Source organism: Sorex araneus, chromosome X (assembly GCF_027595985.1).
Source record: "Sorex araneus isolate mSorAra2 chromosome X, mSorAra2.pri, whole genome shotgun sequence".
Classification (NCBI taxonomy): domain Eukaryota; kingdom Metazoa; phylum Chordata; class Mammalia; order Eulipotyphla; family Soricidae; genus Sorex; species Sorex araneus.
Window position 1 is genome coordinate 150,177,547 of NC_073313.1, and position 21,466 is coordinate 150,199,012.

General features: G+C 41.4%; 1 protein-coding gene across 5 annotated transcripts in view; it reads right to left on the reverse strand.

Moving 5' to 3' along the window:
• Positions 1–18,067: 18,067 nt before the first annotated feature.
• The window catches only part of LOC101546514 (ras-related GTP-binding protein B), a 61,278-nt gene continuing 57,879 nt past the window's right edge, over positions 18,068–21,466 (reverse strand). For 3 of the 5 annotated variants that reach the window (XM_055121894.1, XM_055121892.1, XM_055121893.1), the window contains exons 10-11: positions 21,252–21,367; positions 18,069–19,361 (exon numbers count right to left, since the gene is read on the reverse strand). In XM_055121894.1, the coding sequence (XP_054977869.1) occupies positions 19,264–19,361; positions 21,252–21,367 (214 nt within the window). In that variant the 3' untranslated portion in view covers positions 18,069–19,263. Of the gene's footprint in view, positions 19,362–21,251; positions 21,368–21,466 lie in introns of all 5 variants that reach the window. The other 2 variants (XM_055121891.1, XM_055121890.1) reach the window with 1 other exon arrangement.

A 21,466-nucleotide genomic window follows, 5' to 3' on the forward strand; every position in this document is an offset into this window, starting at 1 on the left:
CTTGGTACATTAGTGGGGTAGAGTATGAGAGGTCACGTGGCCTCATTTGCTCCAGGAATTCTGAAATTTAGAATACAATTATTGAGCAAATTCACTCATGCATAAGACCTCTGTTGCTTTCTTCCAGGAGCTTTATTTCTGAGGCTCTGGATCTTAGCCTTTGATGAGATTATATGGTGCCAGGGGCAGTTTGTCAGTATGACTGCCAAACTACTGGTAAACTTGGGAGCTGGGGAGAGGAGGCACTGTCCTGCTCTGAGCCAGCTTGGAGATTTCAGTCATGGGTCCTGAATACCTGGGAGAAACCATTATTAATGGTATTGTAAACAAAATAAAATAAATGTTTAAAAATTGGAGGTGGGGCTTGGGCAGAGAGATTGCACAATGGGTAGGGAGCTTGCTTTGCATGCAACTGACATGGGTTTAATCTCTAGCATTCCATACGGTTTCCTAAGCACCAACAGGAGTGACCCCTGAGTTTAGAACCGGGAGTAACCCATAAGCATCACCATTTTTGACCCTCCAAAAAAAACCAAAAAAATTTAAATTAAAATACAATAAAAAATAAATTAAATGGGAGAAGTAAAAAAAATAAAAGGATTTAATCCTCTTGATATACTGATCCCTTAATGAGTACATAATGCACATCCCCATCTCTCATTATTGTTTTGTTTTGTTTTGTTTTTATTTGAGGGTCATACCCAGCTGCGCTCAGAGCTCACTCCTGACTCTTTGCTCTGGATTCACTCCGAGCAAGCTCCTGGGGACCATATGAAAGGCAAGTGTCCTCCCTACCCACTGTACTATCATTCCTGCCCCTCTCTTTATTTTTTTTAGACTGCATTCAATTTGTTCTGATGCAAGTAGGCCATCATTGCTTTTTTTTCTAAGTCAAGTTTAGCCTGTGTGATTATTCTCCACCCTTTCTTCAGACCTTATGCTAATTGTGAGAGTTCAAATGTGTCTCTTTAAGAAACATACTGTTGGGATTTTTTTTCTGAGGCCAGCCACTCTGTACCTTTTTATGGGAGAGGTCAGTCCATTGATAGTGAGAAAGTATTGGTGTGAAGGAATTTATTGCTGTTTACCCATGATTTTGTTTACTTTTGCTGTTTGACCTTTGCTTTTTTTATGAGATCATTCAGTATCCCTAACAGAACTAATATAAATTCTACAAACGTCCTCAGCTTCTGTTTTATTGAGAATATCTTTATTTTTCAAATCTGCATGATAATCTTTCAAGGTAGAGGGTTCTTGGAGGTACTTCTTTCCCATTCAGTACTTTTTATATATCATTTCATTCTCTTCTTGTTTGTACAGTATTAGAGAGGTCTATTGCAAATATTATTTTCCCCTACATATATGAGATTTTGCCTTCTTTTTTCTTGCTGCTTTAAGGTATCTATCTCTGAATTTTGGTTTTTACTATTAGATTACAATGGGTGAGTTGTTCAGTTTGGGTTTTCGCATTATAACATAGGTTTGTTTTTTCTCCTCTACCCTTTTTCCTCGAAGCAAGGGAGCTTAGGTTTATTGAGTTATACCCATTACTGTGCTCCCGAGGCACTCCCATTTCTCTGTGTTTATCTTTAACTTCTCCTTTGTGTTCTGCTTCCCCTAAATGTTAATAACTTATATCCCCAAATCAATCTCTGTTACTTGTAAGGTTATCTTTCTAAGGACTCTAGATTTGTATTTGTAGGTGAAATATTGCTTTTCTCTTTCCCTATGTCCTTTGCATAGTTTACTTTAGAGCAATGTCCTTTCTGTAAAGACACAGGAAGACAGTTAATGCTATGCTTTTGTAATTTGGGGGTTAATTGACTCCGAATAATATTTACTCCTGGGAATCTGTCATATTTGTTCAACTTAAGCCTCAGTTGCTCTTAGTACCTAGCACCCCAAAAGCAGGGTCCCAACGAAGGGACTTGGATAGACCCAGGGCAAGCTCTGAGCTCCACTGGCATTGAAAAGTGACAGACTAAGTGTTATAAAACTTATAAGTTAAGAACACAGTCATGGAGCCTTTCTGCTGCTCTACGAGCTTGACCCCAGGGCAATTGAACTACTTGGGACACGAGCAGCTCCCGGAGAGGCCTCCAGACTGGGATGGGAGCCCCTGGCCCATGCGCTGCCAGAGGGGCAGGGTTTTTCTCTCCAGGCTTCTCCATATGAGCACCACAAAAGGGAAGTAAAAGCTTGCAGGGATGCAATTCCTGGCAGAATTTTCCCTGGACTTCATACATTGTCAGCAATGTGAAAGGGTTCCTTTTTAGCAGGTCTGACTGTGGGGGGTAAATCCAAACAATAATACTGAGTTTTTTGTTGAAATATTGAAGGTAATCAAAGTAACAGCCATTTCTCTAGACTGTAAACTAAGCCATAGCCCCACGCTGGCAGACGAGAGGAAATATCCTCCTTTCTCAGTTCTTTTCCCTTTTCTGGGAGAAACACGGTGTGGCATCCACCATATTTTAAGGTCTATTAAGCAGGCACGAACTTAGAGGTGCGGGAATGGGAGGTGGAAAATTATGTACTTGGAACAGCAGGACACTTGGGGAGTCTCGGGCTGATACCAGCGCATGCTCCACCGAGATTCGACCCGGGTGGCCACACTTTTGTACGGCCGCATTGCTGCAAATCAACCAGAATCCGGAGGAACTACTTTTGGTTCCAGAACTGCTTGCAGCCATGTCTCTAGACTGTGAACTAAGCCATAGCCCCATGCTGGTCAAGGATGGGAAATATCTCTTTTTCTCGTTGGGCGGCATGGTGTCAGCCATAATATGAGGACTATTTATTAAGCAGGCATGAACTTGGTGGCGCAGGAAGGAGGGGAAAAATTCTATGTACTTGACAGTGGGACTTCATATCTCTCCAGTCTCAGCAATGGAAAATTAATTATCAAGTGCTTCATTGGCAGTAGGGCTGTCTTTCTTGGGGGAAAACTCCAACAATAGTGAGTTTTGTGTTGAATTATGGAAAGTAATCAAGGTAAAGAGAAAATGAAGTGAAATTTATCAATTACGCAGGCGGGGATGGGGGTAGGGGGTGGGTGTTGGGAGGTAGACTGGGGTCTTTGGTGGTGGAATATGGGCATGGGTGAAGGGACGGGTGTTTGAGTATTGTATAACTGAGACATAAGCCTGAGAACTTTGTAACTTTCCACATGGTGAAAATATTTATTTATTTATTTATTTTTTATTTAATTCAATAAAATAAATAAAAAAAGAGCACAGTTATGGGAAAATTCTGTCATGACCCAAAGAGAAGTGACTGTACCCTGCTGGGGTTAGGAGGGACTAGTCTGACCTGAGGACTGTAGTCTGAGATCTATAGTGAGGTGTTCCTAGGAGAGCCATCCTATAAGCTTAATGTATCTCTTGCTGTGTCCATACAAAATGACTAGAAAGATTAATAAGTAGAATTAAGAAGACTGTTTAAATAGATATTAACTATAGAAAGGAGAAATACACCCCTAGATGTTATTTTGTCCTCAGGCAGATATCCTAGAAGGATGAGATCTTTGTCTTAGAAGAGCTTCCCTTGGAAGGAAGGGCTTTACATATATTGATCGTGCTATCTGACCTGTGTGTAACTGCTACCTACAACCTTGGAGGTTGGGCTCTTGATTAAGACTGTGAGATGGGGTGCAGGAGAGTTGGGAACAGGGGACTGATTCAGACTAGCATGGAGAAAGTAGGAGATAGAATGAGGGGCAATGTGAGACTGGAATGGGAGTGCTCAATGAGATTGGAATATGTACTCAGGGAGAATGGAATAAACTTTGGGATCGAGATTGGAATAAATGGCCACTGATCACCAACAAGCTTAGTGGCCCTGTTCCCTCCCTCCATGCATTCATCAAGGGCAGCCATCAAGGGTGGGGAAACAGCTTGGTGTCAGTGGGCCCCACATGTGGCTTTATGTGAAGTGGGGAGGAGAAAGATGATCACTTTCTCCCTATATGCCTCTGCCATCCAGGACCTAAGGTTACTGGTTCTTGTCTAGCCTTGCCTCACAGAAAAGAATTTCAGGAGTATACGAGCAGTGAAGTAAAACATTTTATTTGGAGGTTTTTGAAGGGAAGGAGGAAGAGAAAGTGAGAGAGAGTGGAGAATAACATGCTCAAGAGAGAACCCAGGCTTCTCCAAGAGCAGAGAGATAGCCCCTACACACATCTCAGCATCAGACATGAAAGCATGAAAGTACACATCTCAAGAGGGGAGATACGGGCGCCACATGTGTTCAGACACGTGAACACAAGCAACACATGAGCTGGGGCAGCATATGTACGCCCTTTCTTTGTTCAAGGTGGTTTTTATAGTGTTTTTCCAACCTACCTCCATGTGGGGCTTCTACCTAGATAAGAGTCCATTGCCAGGGTTTTTGCTAAGTGGATAGAATTGGGTGTGACCTTTGAAACTCCTTTTCTTGATCTTTGGTCCTGTTGGATCTTCTTTCGGAGATTGAGTCCAGCCTTCTCTGTTCTGGGCTAGCTGAAGGTTAATCAGATTAAAGGAAGGAATTGAGAGTTTTCAGTAATTTCCTTCAGGCCCTTTCTGTAGGGAGGGGTCCAGTCTCCTCAGGGTCTGTTGCTTGAGAAGTTCTTATCAGGTATTGCTTTCTGTGTCCACAAGGTGGGTCAGACTTAGGATTGGTGGCTTTATTACTTCCAGATATTTCATTGCCATCATGTGGGAGGTGGGTTTCCCTAACCTACCTGCCTGCATCAGTCTCATGGCCACCGAACACATGTGGCAAGAGCTTACACACATTTTGTGAATGCACACAGGTTTACATTTATTGGTAATCTTTGGAGCTCTTGGATTAGTGATCTAATTTCTCTCTTCATATTAGCCACACCCAGTGTTGCTCAGGACTCATACCTGGCTCTGCAGTAAGTATCACTCCTGACAGGACATGGGGAATATATGCAGTCCAGTTCAGCTGTGTGTAAGGAAAGTTGCCTTACCTAATATATTATTTTCTCTGGCTCACTTTGGTATTCTTTAAGTCCTTTGGAAAAATTTGAATTAGTTCATTTCTGTCCTCAAGTTCTTCTCATGTTTATTGATCCTCCATTCAAATATTTTTCTAACATTAACATAAATTTAATAAATTTTTATAATTTTTCTTTATAAATTTACATTTTTATTAATTTCATTTAAAAGGTTTTCTTTAGACAGGCTAAAAGGGTCTGATGTAGTTGAGAATTTTTCTCTTCTTTTTTCACCCTCTGTTCACATGGTGAACTCCTCTTCCTCTGCATTTTTCCCTGGTGCTCCATTGTTTATAGGTAGACGTCTAATCCCAAATCCTGGGTTTTACTCAGTAGTGAGTATTGGTTAAACTTAGTTCCTGCTGTTCTTGGTGGTATTCATCAAAGAGTAGGGCTGTTTTCAGCTTTGGGGTGGGGTTTGGGGCCAGGTGGGCCTGGAACACCCACCTCTGGGATTGCTGTATTCTGAACAGTTATCAGAACAGGGAATTTTGTGTTGTATGTGGGGCACACTGGGTTTGGGGCACCTGGTGCACTTACTTCCAAGACTTCTACTGATGTCCTGGGAAGTTCTTGGCAAGATGCTGGGGAATCTGTGGTGGGTGAGGAGTGTGCTTGACTTGGTTGGGGCACTCATCACCAAGAGGCAGTTGCTGCTGTTCTAGGAAATTTTTAGCACAATGGGCAGGTCTCCATGGCAGACATGGGAATGCTAAAGCTGGAGGCACTCTCCACCTCTGGGACAACTGCTGTTGCTGTCATCTATGTGAAGGGTGTAGCTCTGCAATGGGTTCATGGTGCATTTGGTACAGGGACACTCACTATCCCAGGGTAGAAGCTGCTGCTGCTATCTTGAAAGGTCATTGGTTTTAGGAGGCAGGGCTCTGCAGTGGATGGTGTGTTGGGGGTAGGGCACTTACCAAACCTAGGGTATCTGCTCCAATTAAGTGGTCATTAGCATACCTCTTTTTTTGATGATATTATTTGTTTATCTTTGAGGCCACTGATTGATTCCATATTTTTGGCTTCTTCAATTCTGCTCATGATATTTGCTAGTATATTCTATAGCTCCATTAATTATATTTTAGTGAATTGTTTAATTTTACCATAAATCTTTATTCATGTTTATTGACTATCTCTTTCCATATTCCCTCAGTTCAGTGAACATTTAGTGAATTGTGTCTCTGAAGTCAATTATGAGCAAGGTTGAAAGATCTGATGTACTTATATGGATTTCTGTTCCATGTAACTGAGACTGCTTAATTAAAATTAAAATGTCTTTCATACCCCTGGTGCTTTGTGAGAGCAACAGCTAATGGCTGCCACTCACACTGTCAGAGGTAAGTCTGCACTCACCTATGGATCCTTGGACCCTTCTCTAAGTCAATCACATGTTTTGTACTGGGAGTAGGGGGTAGTGGAGGTGGAGGCAGATGTCCTTACTATGAATCCTTGCCTCCAAACTCTCCCAGCCACTTACATATTGTTACTTAATTGCATTTCCTATCTTTCAGGTGGCTTGCAGCTAGTCTGGGTTTTACAACTGCCCTATTCTATCTAATTCCGTCTATCCATTGTTTACACTCCCTCCCACATCCTAGCTCCTTTCCCTGGGCTCAGTACAGTGAGCTTTTCCTGCTGCACTCTGGTTGGGATATTTTCTTCCATAAACATGTAGTCACAGAGAGTTTCTTGCCCCCATGCCTGGCTATCTTCCCTGGGGCCCCTCGGAGGGGGCGCGCTTCATTTTCCCTCCCTGCCCAGAGCAGAGCTCCCGCAGCCGAAGACCTCCAGAGCCTAGCCACAGCCATGCTCAAGGCCCCTCTCCACACATTCGGACAAGCCTCACGGCAGAGGAACCCAGGTGTGTGGGACCCGGGACTGAGACCTCCAAGCCTGCTAGGATCAGGACTGGGCCTCTTCTGCCCAGATTCCCCATTTTCCAATAGCTAGGAAGTCATACCTAGGGACTGACCCCAGCGCCGTGTAATCCCACCAATGGCCAACATCCAGAGGCTATAAAACCAAACTCCAGGAAACTTATAGGCATCTTATAGCCTAGTTCTCTCTCTGGGAGAACCTGGCAAGCTACCGAGAGTTTCCTGCCCACATGGGAGAGCCTCTCAAACTCCCCATGGTGTATTCATATGCGAAATCCAGTAACAATGATCGGTCTCATTCCCCTGACCCTGAAAGAGCCTCCAATGTGGCACCATTGGAAAGCACAAGAGAGGCTTATAAAATCTCAGGGCTAGGACGAATGGAGACGTTACTGAGACTACTCGAGAAATTCGACAATCAACAGGATGATGATGATGATGAAACATTGTAGGATAACATGGGGTTTGTCCTTTTAGCCTTGCCACAGGGAACTTAGTTTACCTTAAAGCAATGGCCTTTCGGTATGGACACAGGAAGACAGTTAATATTATGCTTTGTAACTTGGGAGCTGATTGACTCCAATAATATTTACTCCCAGGCATCTGCTTTCTCAACTCAGTTGCCCTAAGTTCCTAGCACCCCAAAAGTAGGGTCCCAACAAGGGATGGAATGGACCCAGGGCAAGCTGTGAGCTACCCTGGCATCAAAATGGGCCAGGCCAAAGCACCACAATACTCAACTATATGTTGAGAGCATGGTCATAGACAAATGCTGTCATGATCCAAAAGTAACGGCAAGACTAGGACCCTGCTGGGGTTAGGAAGACTAACCTGGCCTGAGGACTGTGGTCTGGAATGTATAGTGAGAATGTCTTCGAGAAGAACCAAACTTTAAGTCTGATATATCTCTTACTGTGCTCATACAGAATGACATTGCTAGAAATATTAGAAGTAGATTAGATCAACTACAACTATTTAAGTGGATTACTAGCTGAGGAAAGAAGAAAGAGACATACCCTGACACGCCCTTGTTTGGACCCCACCCTTGAGTGGATCGCCTAGTAATCTCATCAAAAGTCTTAGATGAGATTTTGTTAATCTCCTTGAGAAATGGTCTTACCCTTCTTTGTTGATTTGTTAATGTTCAACCCACCTTTGTGTCACCACCCTATGTAATTTGCTATATAAACTAAAACTGTGAGGGCACTGGGGGAGAGACAGGAGACAGAAGAAGGGAGACAGGAGACAGAAGAAGACAGAGGAGACAGAAGAAGACACACGGGAAGACACAGAAGCGAAGGAGACAACAACACAGACACAAGACACAGAAGCAAAGACAGAGAGAGGTCGGAAGAGACCAGAGGAGAGACTACAGAGGCATAGAGAGAGAGAGACAGACAGACAGACAGGCAGAAGAGAGCACAGCAGCACACACAGAAGCAGAGCACAAGGAGGAGCCATCTCAATCCGGTCCTTACACAGTGGCTCAAGAACACCGAACGCGAGCGGTGGAGCGGTGGAATGCGGTGGAGCATTGGAATGTGAGCGGTGCGTGTGAGAGAGAGCTGCCTGAAGTGCCCACAGGCAACGGAACAACACGACACACAACATCAGGGAACAACACGACACACAACATCAGCGTCTCCCCCTCCCATGCGCGCCACTCTTGTGATTTTTTACAAAACATGTAGTCAGTTAAAGGCAGGAGGTCAGTATTCTAAGGCAGTTGCTTGATGTTCTAAACCAACATTGTGAAAACACCTCCCAACATTCTTAGACAATGACATTCTGAACTTGTGAGTGTATGAAGAAAAGATCCATTCATTTAACATTTGACAACATAATCTGAGGTATATAAATGTTCTTTGAAGCTGTTCTTTGATTGATTGTGTTTTAAAATCACTTCATGATTTTCTATTCTAGACCTGTTTTCTATGTCCAGCCATGATTTCTTAGAATATTCAGGTCTTGGGGTTTGAAATTCCCAAAGACAGACAACTGGTATTCCTTCTACTCAGTGGACTATGTAGGATACAAGTTTCAGTGACCCAAGTTGCCAACAACTACTTACGTTACAAGTATGTAAGTGATTTTTCTCTAGTACTTAGTATAGAAGCTAAGGGATGAACAATAAATTCAGACATACCAGGTTTGTACATTTTAGGCAGATTATGCTAGACAATTATCAACTTTTCTCTCTATGAATTTCCTCATTAATAAAATGGTAACAGCACTAGTTTTAGCTGTATGAGATATCAGATGAGATAATGAATATAAGTTCCCTAACAATGCATGACATAAATTTGGTACTCAACAATGGTAGACAGTAACAGCACAAAAAGTTAGCCAATTGGAGGTGTTCTGGAACAAATTCCAGCAAGCAGTGCTCTGCTTAGAGAGCAACCAAAATCAGTTATACGTCACAGGAAAAGCTTCACCAGCTCAGTGTGGTTTGCCTGAGATCTGTGTATCTAAAGGTGTATCTAAAGGTTAGTTACTATGATGTACAGGGAAGTAAAGATCAGACAAGGGTTATATTCACAGAACTCATCATTTCTATAGGCCCAGTTAACTCTTCTGATGGACGACTGAGACTGTAGACATTAGAGTTCCTAATATCAATAAAATTCCTGATGTGGGTGAAAGACAGCTTCTGGCAGAATCTGAGAACCAAGATTGTTTTAATTCTAGTGTTTTAGGCTAGCTGCAGCTGGAACAGATGAGTTTTCTACTTCACTCTTCAGGGAATTTAATTGACCATAGATATGACTGCAGTCCAAAGTTGAAGAGGGAGAAAATAAAATTTGTGCCAAATGGGTTTGCTGTGGCCACAGAGGCAGCATGGAACTCTGCCTCTGAGCTGTCCTTTCCCAACTCCACTAGAAATATTGTAATTGATCACGATGGGCTTTAGTTTCTTCATTACATTTCCCTCTCACCAAACCCATTTAAACAAAGATTCTGAAATCTTTGGCCCTAGATTACTGAACTGATAAGGCCAAGTGAGGGAGTAGTCAGTTGGGGTGGGTTGACTGGGAGAGGAATGATGAGATGGACTTAAAGTGTTGGACACTGGTGGTGAAGAGGTGAAGTAATTGTACATCAGAACCATAAGCACTGGAAACACAACAGAAACATGAAACCCAAACAGTAATAATTATAAAATAAAAAGTTTACCATGGGTGGGGGTAGTGAAGGAAAGGGCCTTTGGTGGAGTGATCCTGACATTGGTGGTAGGTGTGGAGCTGGAATTTTGTATGCCTTTGGTTTGGGGACCCACACAGCTGTGTTCAGGAATTATTCCTGGCTCTGTGTTCAGGAATCACTGCTGGCAGGGCAGTAATATTTAAAAATTTCAAACAGAGAAGCTGTGTATGAAGAGAAGAAAGAAAATGTAACAAGTAGATTGATTAAATCTCACTGAGGAAATGGTGTTAGAAGTCTGAAGCAGAGACATTGAAATATATATTCAATAGAAGAATACCACTCAGTTAATAAGAAAGGAAATTGGTGTGTCTCTAGAAATAGTATGGATGGAACTGGAGGTGATGATGCTGAGCAAATTAAGTGAGGAAGTTAAAGATAATTACTTCAAGGTGCCAGAAAGTATAGGAGTTAAGGCCCTTGCACCATGTGGTCACCCTGTTTCAATCCCCATTACCACGTATTACTGGATGTAGTAGGTTCCTGATTTACAAAGAATTCAGTTGAGAAATAATAATATGACCTTTGCAAAGCACTACTTTGGAAGACCTAAAAGCTATAAACAATCTCCTGTTTTGTTTTTTAAATTTATTTATTTTTAATTTTTTTAATTGTCACTGTCATCCCATTGCTCATCAATTTGCTCGAGCGGGCACCAGTAATGTTTCCATTGTGAGATTGCTGTTACTGTTTTTGGCATATCGAATACACCATGGGAAGCTTGCCAGGCTCTGCCATGCGGGTGGGATACTCTCGGTAGCTTGCTCTCTGAGAGGGACGGAGGAATCGAACCTGGGTCGGCTGCGTGCAAGGCAAACGCCCTACCTGCTGTGCTATAGATACAGTTACAGAATTAAAAACTTTTGTGCTTATGTTTTAGTTGTACAATGATCAAGTACCCATCCTTCCACCAGTGCCCATTCTCCACCACCTGTGTTCTCAGTATCCCTCCCACCATCCCCATCCCGTCCCCCCACCATGCCTCTTTTACTCTCTCTCTCCTTTAGGGTGCTGCAATGCAGGTATTAAGTGGCCATCATGTTCGGTCTATAGTCTACTTTTGGTACACATCTCCCATCCCTAGTGGGTCCTCTAAGCATCCTTTACTTTGTGATCTCTTCTCTATCTGAACTGCCTTTTGCCCCAGTATGTGAGGCCGGCTTCCAAGCCATGAAGTAAACCTCTTGGTCCTTATTTCTACTATTCTTGGGTGTTAGTCTTCCATTTTGTTACTTTATAGTCCACAAATGAGTGCAGTCTTCCTATGTCTGTCCCTCTCTTTCTGACTCATTTCACTCAGCATGATACTCTTCATGTTAACCCACTTATATGCAAATTTCATGACTTCTGTTTTTAAAAGGCCTCAGAGAGATAGACATATTACAACTGTTCATAGTAGCACAGTTCTAAAGTGAAAATTCTAAATACTGTCAAAATACTCCTTTAGGCTAGAATGATTTACTCTCCACTGATTTTTCATTTCTCCACTGGTTTTTCATTACCTTTATCTTATGTGCTTATCACAAATATCCTCTCCCATTAAGTGTGTTGTCTTTCAGTTTTACCCATTTCTTCTGCCATGCAGAAACTCTTTTATTTGATATAGTCCCACTTGTTTATTTTTGATTCTGTTGCCTTTGCCAGTGATATTGTATCATTAAAGACACATTTGAGGTCCAGATCTTGGAGTGTTATGCCAATATTTTTCTCAATGTATTTTATAAATTCTGGTCTGATCTAAAGGTATTTGATGCACTTTGACCTGACTTTCGTGTAAGGTATGTGATAGATTGTTTTATTTCTTTATACATGATTACGCAGTTATGCCAACACCACTTTTTTTCTTTTTGGGTCACACATGGCGATGCACATGGGTTACTCCTGGCTCTGCACTCAGGAGTTACTCCTGGCAGTGCTCAGGGGACCATATGGGATGCTGGGAGTCGAACCCAGGTCGGCTGCATGCAAGGCAAACGCCCTACCCACTGTGCTATTGCTCCAGCCCAACACCATTTTTTTGAATAGGCAGTCTTTACTCCATTTCATGCTTTCAGCACTTCCGTCAAAAATTAGCTTACCGTATATGTGGGGGTTTGTTCTTGGGTATTCTATTCTGACCCATTGGTCAGAGAATGTCCTATTCCAATACTCTGCTGTTTTGATCTCTATGGCTTTATAGTAGTTTTAATTTAGGTAATGAGATGCCCTCAAGCTTCATATTTTTCAGTATGGTTTTGGCTATTTGTGGCTTTTATGATTTCATACACACTTTACAATGGACTGTCCTAAGTTCTTGAAGAATTTTATCCAAATTTGGATAGGGAATTTCATTGAATGTATATAGTAATTAAGGTAGAATAGTCATTTTGATGATATTGATCTTTCCAATCCAAGAGCATGGAATATTTTCCCATTTTCTAAGGTATTCTTCTATTTCTTATTCAAGTGTTTGAAGTTTTCTTTTTTTTTCATGATCAAGAGGTATTTATTTCAGGGTTACAGGAAGATTCAACATATACAAACAGATGAATGTACTATACCACATCAACAAAATGAAATATTTTTTTAAAAAATCACATGACCATATCCTTGATTCTGGAAAAGCTTTTGACAAGATTCAACATTGATTTATAATTTTTTTTTAATTTTTTATTGAGTCACCATGTGGAAAGTTACAAAGTTTTCAGGTTTAAATCTCAGTTATACAATGCTCGAATACCCGTCCCTTCACCAGTGCTCATATTCCACCACCAAGAATCCCAGTATAGCTCCACCCCGCCCCCTCACACCCCAAACCCCCCCATGCCCCTAGCCCCCCCCGAAGTTTTCTTGGTATAGATCTATCACCTCTTTTGCTGAGTGATTTTTTTTTTATCACATTGAAGTCTTGGTACAAATAAATGAGATAACACAAAACATTTATAGGCTAACAGTTAATAATCTATTCATATTATTGTTGGGCTAAGGAAATACTACAATGTGATAGGCACTTTTTCTGCACTTTTCCGAACGTGTCCGACGTGGGTTCCATTCCCCACATCACATATCATCCCTGGAGCCCTGCAGAAGTGATTTTTGAGCACAGATTCAGGAGAAAGCCTTGAGCACAGTTGTGTGTGTGGTCCAAACCAATCACTATCCCAATCAAAATATCACCGTGTTCATTTAACAATCCACTCAAGTTTTCTTTTTTTTATGTTTTCAGGGATTAAACCCATGGTCCTCACTTAAGTTTTCCTTATAGGCAATTAAATTAGCAAATTATGCCATATGAAGTAGGAAAAAAAGCTAAGTTTTTTTTTTATAATGTAGGAGCACTGCTATTTATTCAGCCATTGATTAAGCTGATTGAATTGGGCATGAACTTCACATTACTTTTTAATTTTTTTAATTTAATAAGTTAGTTCACAATGTTTGATTACATTCAATATTCAAACACCAATACCACCACCATTACACCTTCCCACCACCAAATTCAGCATGTTTCCATCCCAAACCCAATCTCTGTCTCAAAACACAACCGAAATAACATATTTCATATTATCTGTTATGAAGAACTGCTGAACATACTTACAAAAAAATGTTCATATATGGTTGAACTCTACAAGAAGAAAACATCCAACCCCATCAGAAAATGGGGCGAAGAAATGAACAGGAACTTTCCCAAGGAAGAAATACGAATGGCCAAAAGGCACATGAAAAAGTGCTCTACATCACTAATCATCAGAGAGATGCAGATCAAAACAACCATGAGATACCACCTCACACCAAAGAGACTAGCACACATCCAAAAGAACAAAAGCAACCGCTGTTGGAGAGGATGTGGGGAGAAAGGGACCCTTCTACATTGCTGGTGGGAATGGCAACTGGTTCAGCCCTTTTGGAAAACAATATTGATGACTCTCAAAGAATTAGAAATTGAGCTCCCATTTGACCCAGCAATACCACTGCTGGGAATATATCCCAGAGAAGCAAAAAAGTAAAGTCAAAATAACATCTGCACTTATATGTTCATCACAGGACTGTTTACAATAGCCAGAATCTGGAAAAAACCCGAGTGCCCTAGAACAGATGACTGGTTGAGGAAACTTTGGTACATCTATACAATGGAATACTATGCAGCTGCTGGAAAAAAAGAAGGTCATGAACTTTGCATATAAGTGGATTGGCGTGGAAAGTATCATGCTAAGTGAAATGAGTCAGAAAGAGAGAGACAGACATAGAAAGATTGCACTCATCTGTGGAATGTAGAATGACAGATTAGGAGACTAACACCCAAGACTAGTAGAAATAAGTACCAGGAGGCTGACGCCATGGCTTGGAAGCTGGCCTCACATTCTGGGGAGAGGGCAACTCAGAGAAGGGATCACCAAGTATAATGCGGTCGGAGGCCATGCGGGGGAAGGGTGATGCGGGCTGAATGTAGACTAGAGACTGAACACAGTGGCCACTCAACACCTCTATTGAGAACCACAACACCTAATTAGATAGAGAGAACAAAAGGGAATACCCTGCCACAGTAGCGGGGTGGGGTGGGGGGAGCTGGGATTGGGGAGGGTAGGAGGGATGCTGGGTTTACTGGTGGTGGAGAATGGGCACTGGTGAAGGGAAGGGTTCTCGAACTTTGTATGGGGGAAACATGAGCACAAAGATGTATGGATCTGTAACTGTACCCTCACAGTGATTCACTAATTAAAAATAAATAAAGAAAAAAAAGTGTTCATATAGAAAACACTGTGAAGATTGTTCTAATTTGGCAGGAGCCATTAAGACATTCTATAGGCTATCACTAACATGTTGTTAAAGTTTGGGTGATGTGGCAGGATGTCTCCAGCATGAGAACTAAGCCTCGGCCCCGTGCCCGCCCAGGAGGGGAAAGGTATTTCTCTTGCCTCTTTCTCTCCGGGGATGAAGGGCACGGTGTCCGCCATATTAAGACGACCACAGATGGGATTTACAACAAAAACTGCAGCAAAAGGACACGAGGGTGCTCTTGAGAAGGTGGGAGGCACCAGCCCCTCCCACCACCGAGATGTGATCCCGGGGGCCGCACGCATGTGCGGCCTCTCCGCAGCTGCACAAGCGTGAATCCAGACCCAGCAAAACCTCTTTAGGCATGGGCAACTCCTCGCAGAATGTCTCCAGCCTGAGAACTAAGTCTCGGCCCCGTGCCCGCCCAGGAGGGGAAAGGTATTTCTCTCTCTTGCCTCTTTCTCTCCGGGTATGAAGGGCGCGGTGTCCGCAATATTAAGATGACCACAGATTGGGTTTTCAAGCCTGCAATGATCCAATATCTGGAAGAAATCTCCCTGGACTTTGTGTCAAAGTACATAAATTCAAAACCTACTGCGGCTACTGCGGCCGCGCGACCTTATTTGTCTTCACAGTAGGTCTGAATCTAGTGGGGTACTACTAACAACAATAGTGAGGTTTGTGTTGAAATATTGAATGTAACCAAAGTAAACAGAATGTAAAATGAAACTTATCAGTTACAAGGTAGGGGGTGGGGGGACGGGATGGGAGGTGTACTGTGGTTTTTTTTTTTTTTGGTGGTGGTGGTATATGGGCACTGGTGAAGGGATGGTTGTTTCAGCATTGTATAACTGAGACCTAAGCCTGAAAGCATTGTAATCTTCTACACGGTGATTTAATAAAATACAATTTTTATTTAAAAAAATAGTTTGGGTGATGTGAGCTTTGGTATATTTATCTGAAAATATGTATATATGCATACATATATTTCCCACTATGATTTGTTGCCTACTATCTGAACCCCACCAAATGTGGTGTGGTAATTATGGGGAATGGGTAGGGAGTGTTTTATGATGTGTTGTGCGGCCGCAAAAGCAGCTGTGCAGTCCAGGAGTATGTATACTCATATGTGATGTTTCGCCCGAGCTTGTAGGGAGCTGCCTAGAGCGTGGTGGCAGTTAGGTTGTGGGGGTTTTTGGCTGCTAGAGCTGGGTCCTTTGGGCGGGGAGCGTTCTCATCCATCCCCCTCCAGGGTGTCCTGGTGAAGACAGCCTGGTGCAGGGTTAGGATATTCTGCGGTGCTCTCTTTCAGGTGTTTTAGTTTATAGTCCCGAGGTCTTGGCCATTGATGAGATTACATGGCACCAGAGGGAGTTAGTTGTGACTGACAAGCTACTGGAAAACTGGGGACCTAGGAGGAGGAGGCCCAGTCCCGATCCAAGCGGGCCTGGAGCTCTCAGTCATGGGTTCCCACCTACCTCTGCGGCCCTAACTACGTCTTTTGATCTCTTTTGAGATTTATGAGTCTCTGAAATTAGGCCTTGGAGCAATAGCACAGTGGTTAAGGCATCTTCCTTGCACGTGGCCCACTAGAGTTCGATTCCTCAGTCCCTCTTGGTGAGCCTGGCAAGCTACTGAGAGTATACCGCCCGCATGGCAGAGCCTGGCAAGCTACCCGTGACGTATTCAATATGCCAAAAACAGTAACAAGTCTCACAATGGAGACATTACTGGTGCCCGCTCGAGCAAATCGATGAACAACAGGACAACAGTGCTACAGTGCTACAGAAATAAGGCCAATAAATGAGCTTACATAGTTGAGCTGGAGGTGGGTTGTGGGTGTGTCTCCCACATACCTAACTTTTGGCCGTTTAATTTCTTGGTAAAGTTGGCTCAAAATTGTTGAGGTCTGGCCAAAAGCACGGCAGCAATTTGGGGATATCTCGAAGTTTGAAGGCCCCATCAGGCTTCTGATGCACTCACCCCACAGGTATAGCTTGACCTGCTGGTGGCACCATACCCCCAGGAAAAAAAGCTAAGTTCTGAGACAAATCACTATCCATTCCATTTTGCATGCCATACTGGTTCCCATTTTCAACATACTATTAAATAGAAGCTGTAAAGTCTTTGGTGCTTCATTATTTTTTAAAAATTTGAGTCACTGAGAGATACACAGTTACAAAGTTGTTCGTGGATTTCATTCATGTAATGTTCCAACACCCCTCCCTTCACCAGTGTACACTTCCTGCCACCAATGTCCCAGTTTCCCTCCTGATTCTACCCCCACCCCCTGCCCTGGCTCCAGCCTGCCTCTGTCTCTATGGAGACACTTTTCTTTTCCTTCCCACCTTCCCTCCCTCCCTCCCTCCTCCTTCTCTATTTTCTTTTGGGTATTATGGTTTGCAGTACAGTTACTGAAAGGTTGTGATGTATATTCCTTTACCTCCTTGCAGTGCCTCAGATCTTGTCCAGAGTGATCATTTCCAAATTACATTGTCATGGTGGTCTCTTCTCTGTATAACTGCCCCACTCCACATGTGAATAGCTTTAAACCATGGACCAGTCATCCTGGCCCTATTTTTCTTTGGACATTAGTCTTATACTGTGTTTTATTATATCTGACAAAGCTACATAAACTTTTAGATCTGTTTGGAAGTAATGGGCCTTGGGATGGAGGGACTAAAAGGGACCACAGGGACTGAAAGCTTGCACAGGGCCAACTCTGGTTTGATCCCTAGCAATGCTAGGATGATCTCTGAGCAGAGTCAAGAATAAGCTCTGAGTTTTGATATCAACCAAAATCAAAATTGAGAGAGTGAGACAGACAGACAGACAGATAGAGAGAGAGAGAAGGAAACAGTGGGCTTACACTATGTATCTCTGATTTGGCATAATGCTTATTTGTGGTAACCTAGTTCTTCATGTTTTAGTATATTTTCACACTCTTCCTTTCCATTTACATTTTCTTTTGTAGTTGTTTCCAAAGTGTAAACCTTGGATTAACAGAAACAGTATCAAAAGCTCTTGAGACCATATTTGAAGATTCCAAAGACCTAACCAGAGACATACTGAATATGAAGCTTTCAGTGGTGGGGGAGGTGGGGCACTGGATTTATACTGAGGCATTGCTCCTAGCAGAGTTTGAAGGTTCATATGTAATACCATGGAGAGAACGTAAGTCAGCCTTGTGCGTTGTACAATTTCTCAGGCCTGTGTTTGTGAAAATTCTTACTCTACTATACTAAATCCTGTTCTTTTCTTACCTCCAGTTGTGGCAATGAGAAATAAACAGGCTCAAATTTACAAGAATAAACAGAAAATCTTTAATCTGAGGATAATGAGGTTCTGGTGGTGTGAAAAAGTTTCTTCATAACATAGAAACAATACAAAATGAATGTGTCTACAGTCGTGTATATTCCCCAAAAACTATTGTATTTTGTTAGCTTAGCTGTGGAAATTAGAGCTGATGATTTGAATAATTCTAGAATTGTCAAGGTCCATTTATCTTTATTCACAATGCTTTATTTTTATTTAGAGGATTAGTAAGCTATGACTCCAAACCTAAAAAAGAATTTAATACTGCAGTACCTTAGTGAACCCAACCCATAAGGTATTTTGGAATATATAAATCAATGCTGAACCTCAGCAACAGAAGACATCTAATAAATCTTTCTATTGTTCCTCAACTTTTTATTCATTTCTTCTTTAGTTGCATCTTCTTATAGACCTTTCATGAACCCAAGTCTTGACTACTAGCACAGTGTCCTCTACTGAATCAGTTAGTCTATGTAATCCCGATCAATTTTCTTTCAAATTATTTTCACCTAATTTCCTTCTTAAAGACTTTTTCTTACTTTTTATTTGCTATCATTTTATACCTAAACTCTTCTGCCTAGCTTTAAGGCTACAATATTCTTTCCATCCAATTTCATTTTGTACTATTTTTGAATCAGCAGGTCCCTCTTTTAGGATAACTAATTCATTTGTTCTTTCTTAGAGAAAAGCTGAAGAACAAAAGGAAAAGAAAAAGGACATTGAAATCCCTAAGAGCAAAGGTTTATTTACAATTGATGTTAAGTAATATTTTTAATGCATGCTAAGAAAACAGTAATATTCCAATCAGATAGGTTTCTATATGATACAGAATATAAGATGATAATGGGAAAAGCTTTGGCATATACAATTATTAGAACCAGATCATCAGAACACTTAACTTTAACAGAACCTTGTTATCAGAACATGTACATGTCACTACTTTATGCAACACCAACTTTGAGTAATAGCATTCAAGGTTATGGATTAAGACTGGGAAATAGGAAAGTAATGCAGAAGCATTAAACATCACAGTATTTCAGAACCTACACATATAAATAGGTTTAGATTAGGAAACAGTACTTCAATTTTTTCAGAAACATTTGACACTGTTTAACGCATGAGAAGACACTGCTTTGGTCCATCCACTCTTTCCAGCTTTTCAAAGTGTTTCCTGGCATTGCGGATATTGATCAGAGTAGCTGCAGAAGCTGAGAGGTAGGGGTGGATAAATTATCAGAAAAATTAAGTGTGGTCAGTCAAAGGTATACCTAATTATTAAAAACAATTAAAAGAACAAAATCTCTTAATGTATAAACATAGAGAACGTACATGAATAAGGATATCCCAGCTTAATTAAGATTTTTTTCTGAATGAATGTATTTTTCTGATTAAGTGGATCTATTAAATTACAAACTTGAAATTCCTATTAAAATTTAGTAAATCTTTTGGGTTAGGACTAATAATATTTTATCATTTTAGCAATATTTTATTAGCAACAATATCTATTTTTATTAATAATATAAAATAAAATAATTGATTTTGTTATATTATTGTTTATTATTTTATACAGAGTCCACTATTTTGTATTGTATTATAACTTAAATAGGAAAAGCCAGGATCAAATATAATTTAAACTCCTGGGAATATCTTTTTTTTTGGGGGGGGGTCACACCCGGCAATGCACAGGGGTGACTCCTGGCTCTGCACTCAGGAATTACCTCTGGCGGTGCTCGGGGGACCATATGGGATGCTGGGAATCGAACCTGGGTTGGCCGCGTGCAAGGCAAACACCCTACCCGCTGTGCTATCGCTCCAGCCCCGGGAATATCTTTGAAATAATGCTAATACCTTTAATTCAATGGCCGTGAAAGACATGACTATTAGATCCTGAAAGCATCAAATACATCAATTTATGTCCATAAAACAAATGTAGGGATATTTTACTAAGAAATAGACACTATAAAATGAAATGGCTCACATAGTTCAGATTTTAGATGAGTTTTTTAAAAAATCTATATCACGTGAAGCAAAAATCATGTATTTTGCAGCCCCTTTATTTAAGATCCTTGGATTTACTAAACTGTTATTTTGAGGGTGGGTGTTGGAGTCACACCTGGCAGTGATCATGGGCTACTCCTTGCTTATTGCTCACGGGTTACTCCCAGAAATGCTTGGGAGACCATACAATGCTGGAGATAGAACCTGGATCATTCACTGCAAAGCATGGTGCAAAAACCCTTTTTGCTTTTTTCTTCTTTTTGGGTCACACCCGGCGATGCTCAGGGATTACTCCTGGCTTTGCACTCAGACACTTCTTCTGGCAGTGCTCGGGGGACAATATGGGTTGCTGGGAATCGAATCCGGGTCAGCCACGTGCAAGGCAAACACCCTGGCTCCCTTTGCTTATTTTTTTAAGTTCCCATGAAGACAGGTGCAATACCCAAGAATCCAAAGTATTTTTTTAAGCTACAAATAAAAGTTTACTGAAAAAACAGCTATTTACCATTAGTACTAAAACAGCTTTTTAAAATTTGGTAAATATAATAATTGATTCTTTAAATAGCACAGCAGTTAGAGCATTTGCATTGCACGTGGCTGACCAGGTTCTATTCCTCCATCCGTCTCGGAGAGCCCAGCAAGCTACCCAGAGTATCCTGCCCACAGGGCAGAGCCTAGCAAGCTCCCAGTGGTATATTCAGTATGTCAAAAATAGTAACAACAAGTCTCCAATGGAGACGTTACTGGTGCCCACTCGAGCAAATCGATGAACAACAGGATGACAGTGCTACAGTGTTACAGTGCATTCTTATATTTGGTGGAGCTCAGGAGCTTACTCCTGGCTCTGTGCTCAGTGGACCATATCTTAGAAATTGCACCAGGATTGGCCAAAAGTGAAACAAGCATCTTAACCTCTATAACAACCTCTCTGGCTATTTATATTAATTATTTTTAAGTGTACAGGTAAGTAGCATTAAGTACATTTGTACTATTATACAATCATCTTCAGCACAAAATAGATTTTCCTTATCTAATAATGAAGTACCTCTGGTTTTAAGAATATATAGGTCTGAATACATGTCAGTTGAGTTAAAACTTACGAATGGACGGATCAGACATCACAACCATTACATAAGTGTTGGATGTAAAGATGTCAATGAAAGCAGCAAAATTAGAGTTCCTGACTTCCATGCTCTGGAAGGAAGCAGCCAATTTGCTATAGAAGGAATGAGAAAAATGAGTAAAGAACATGAAACTCTTGCCTTTTATGGTAAAACATTTTCAGAGCATTGCATCTCACCTCATAACTCTATTA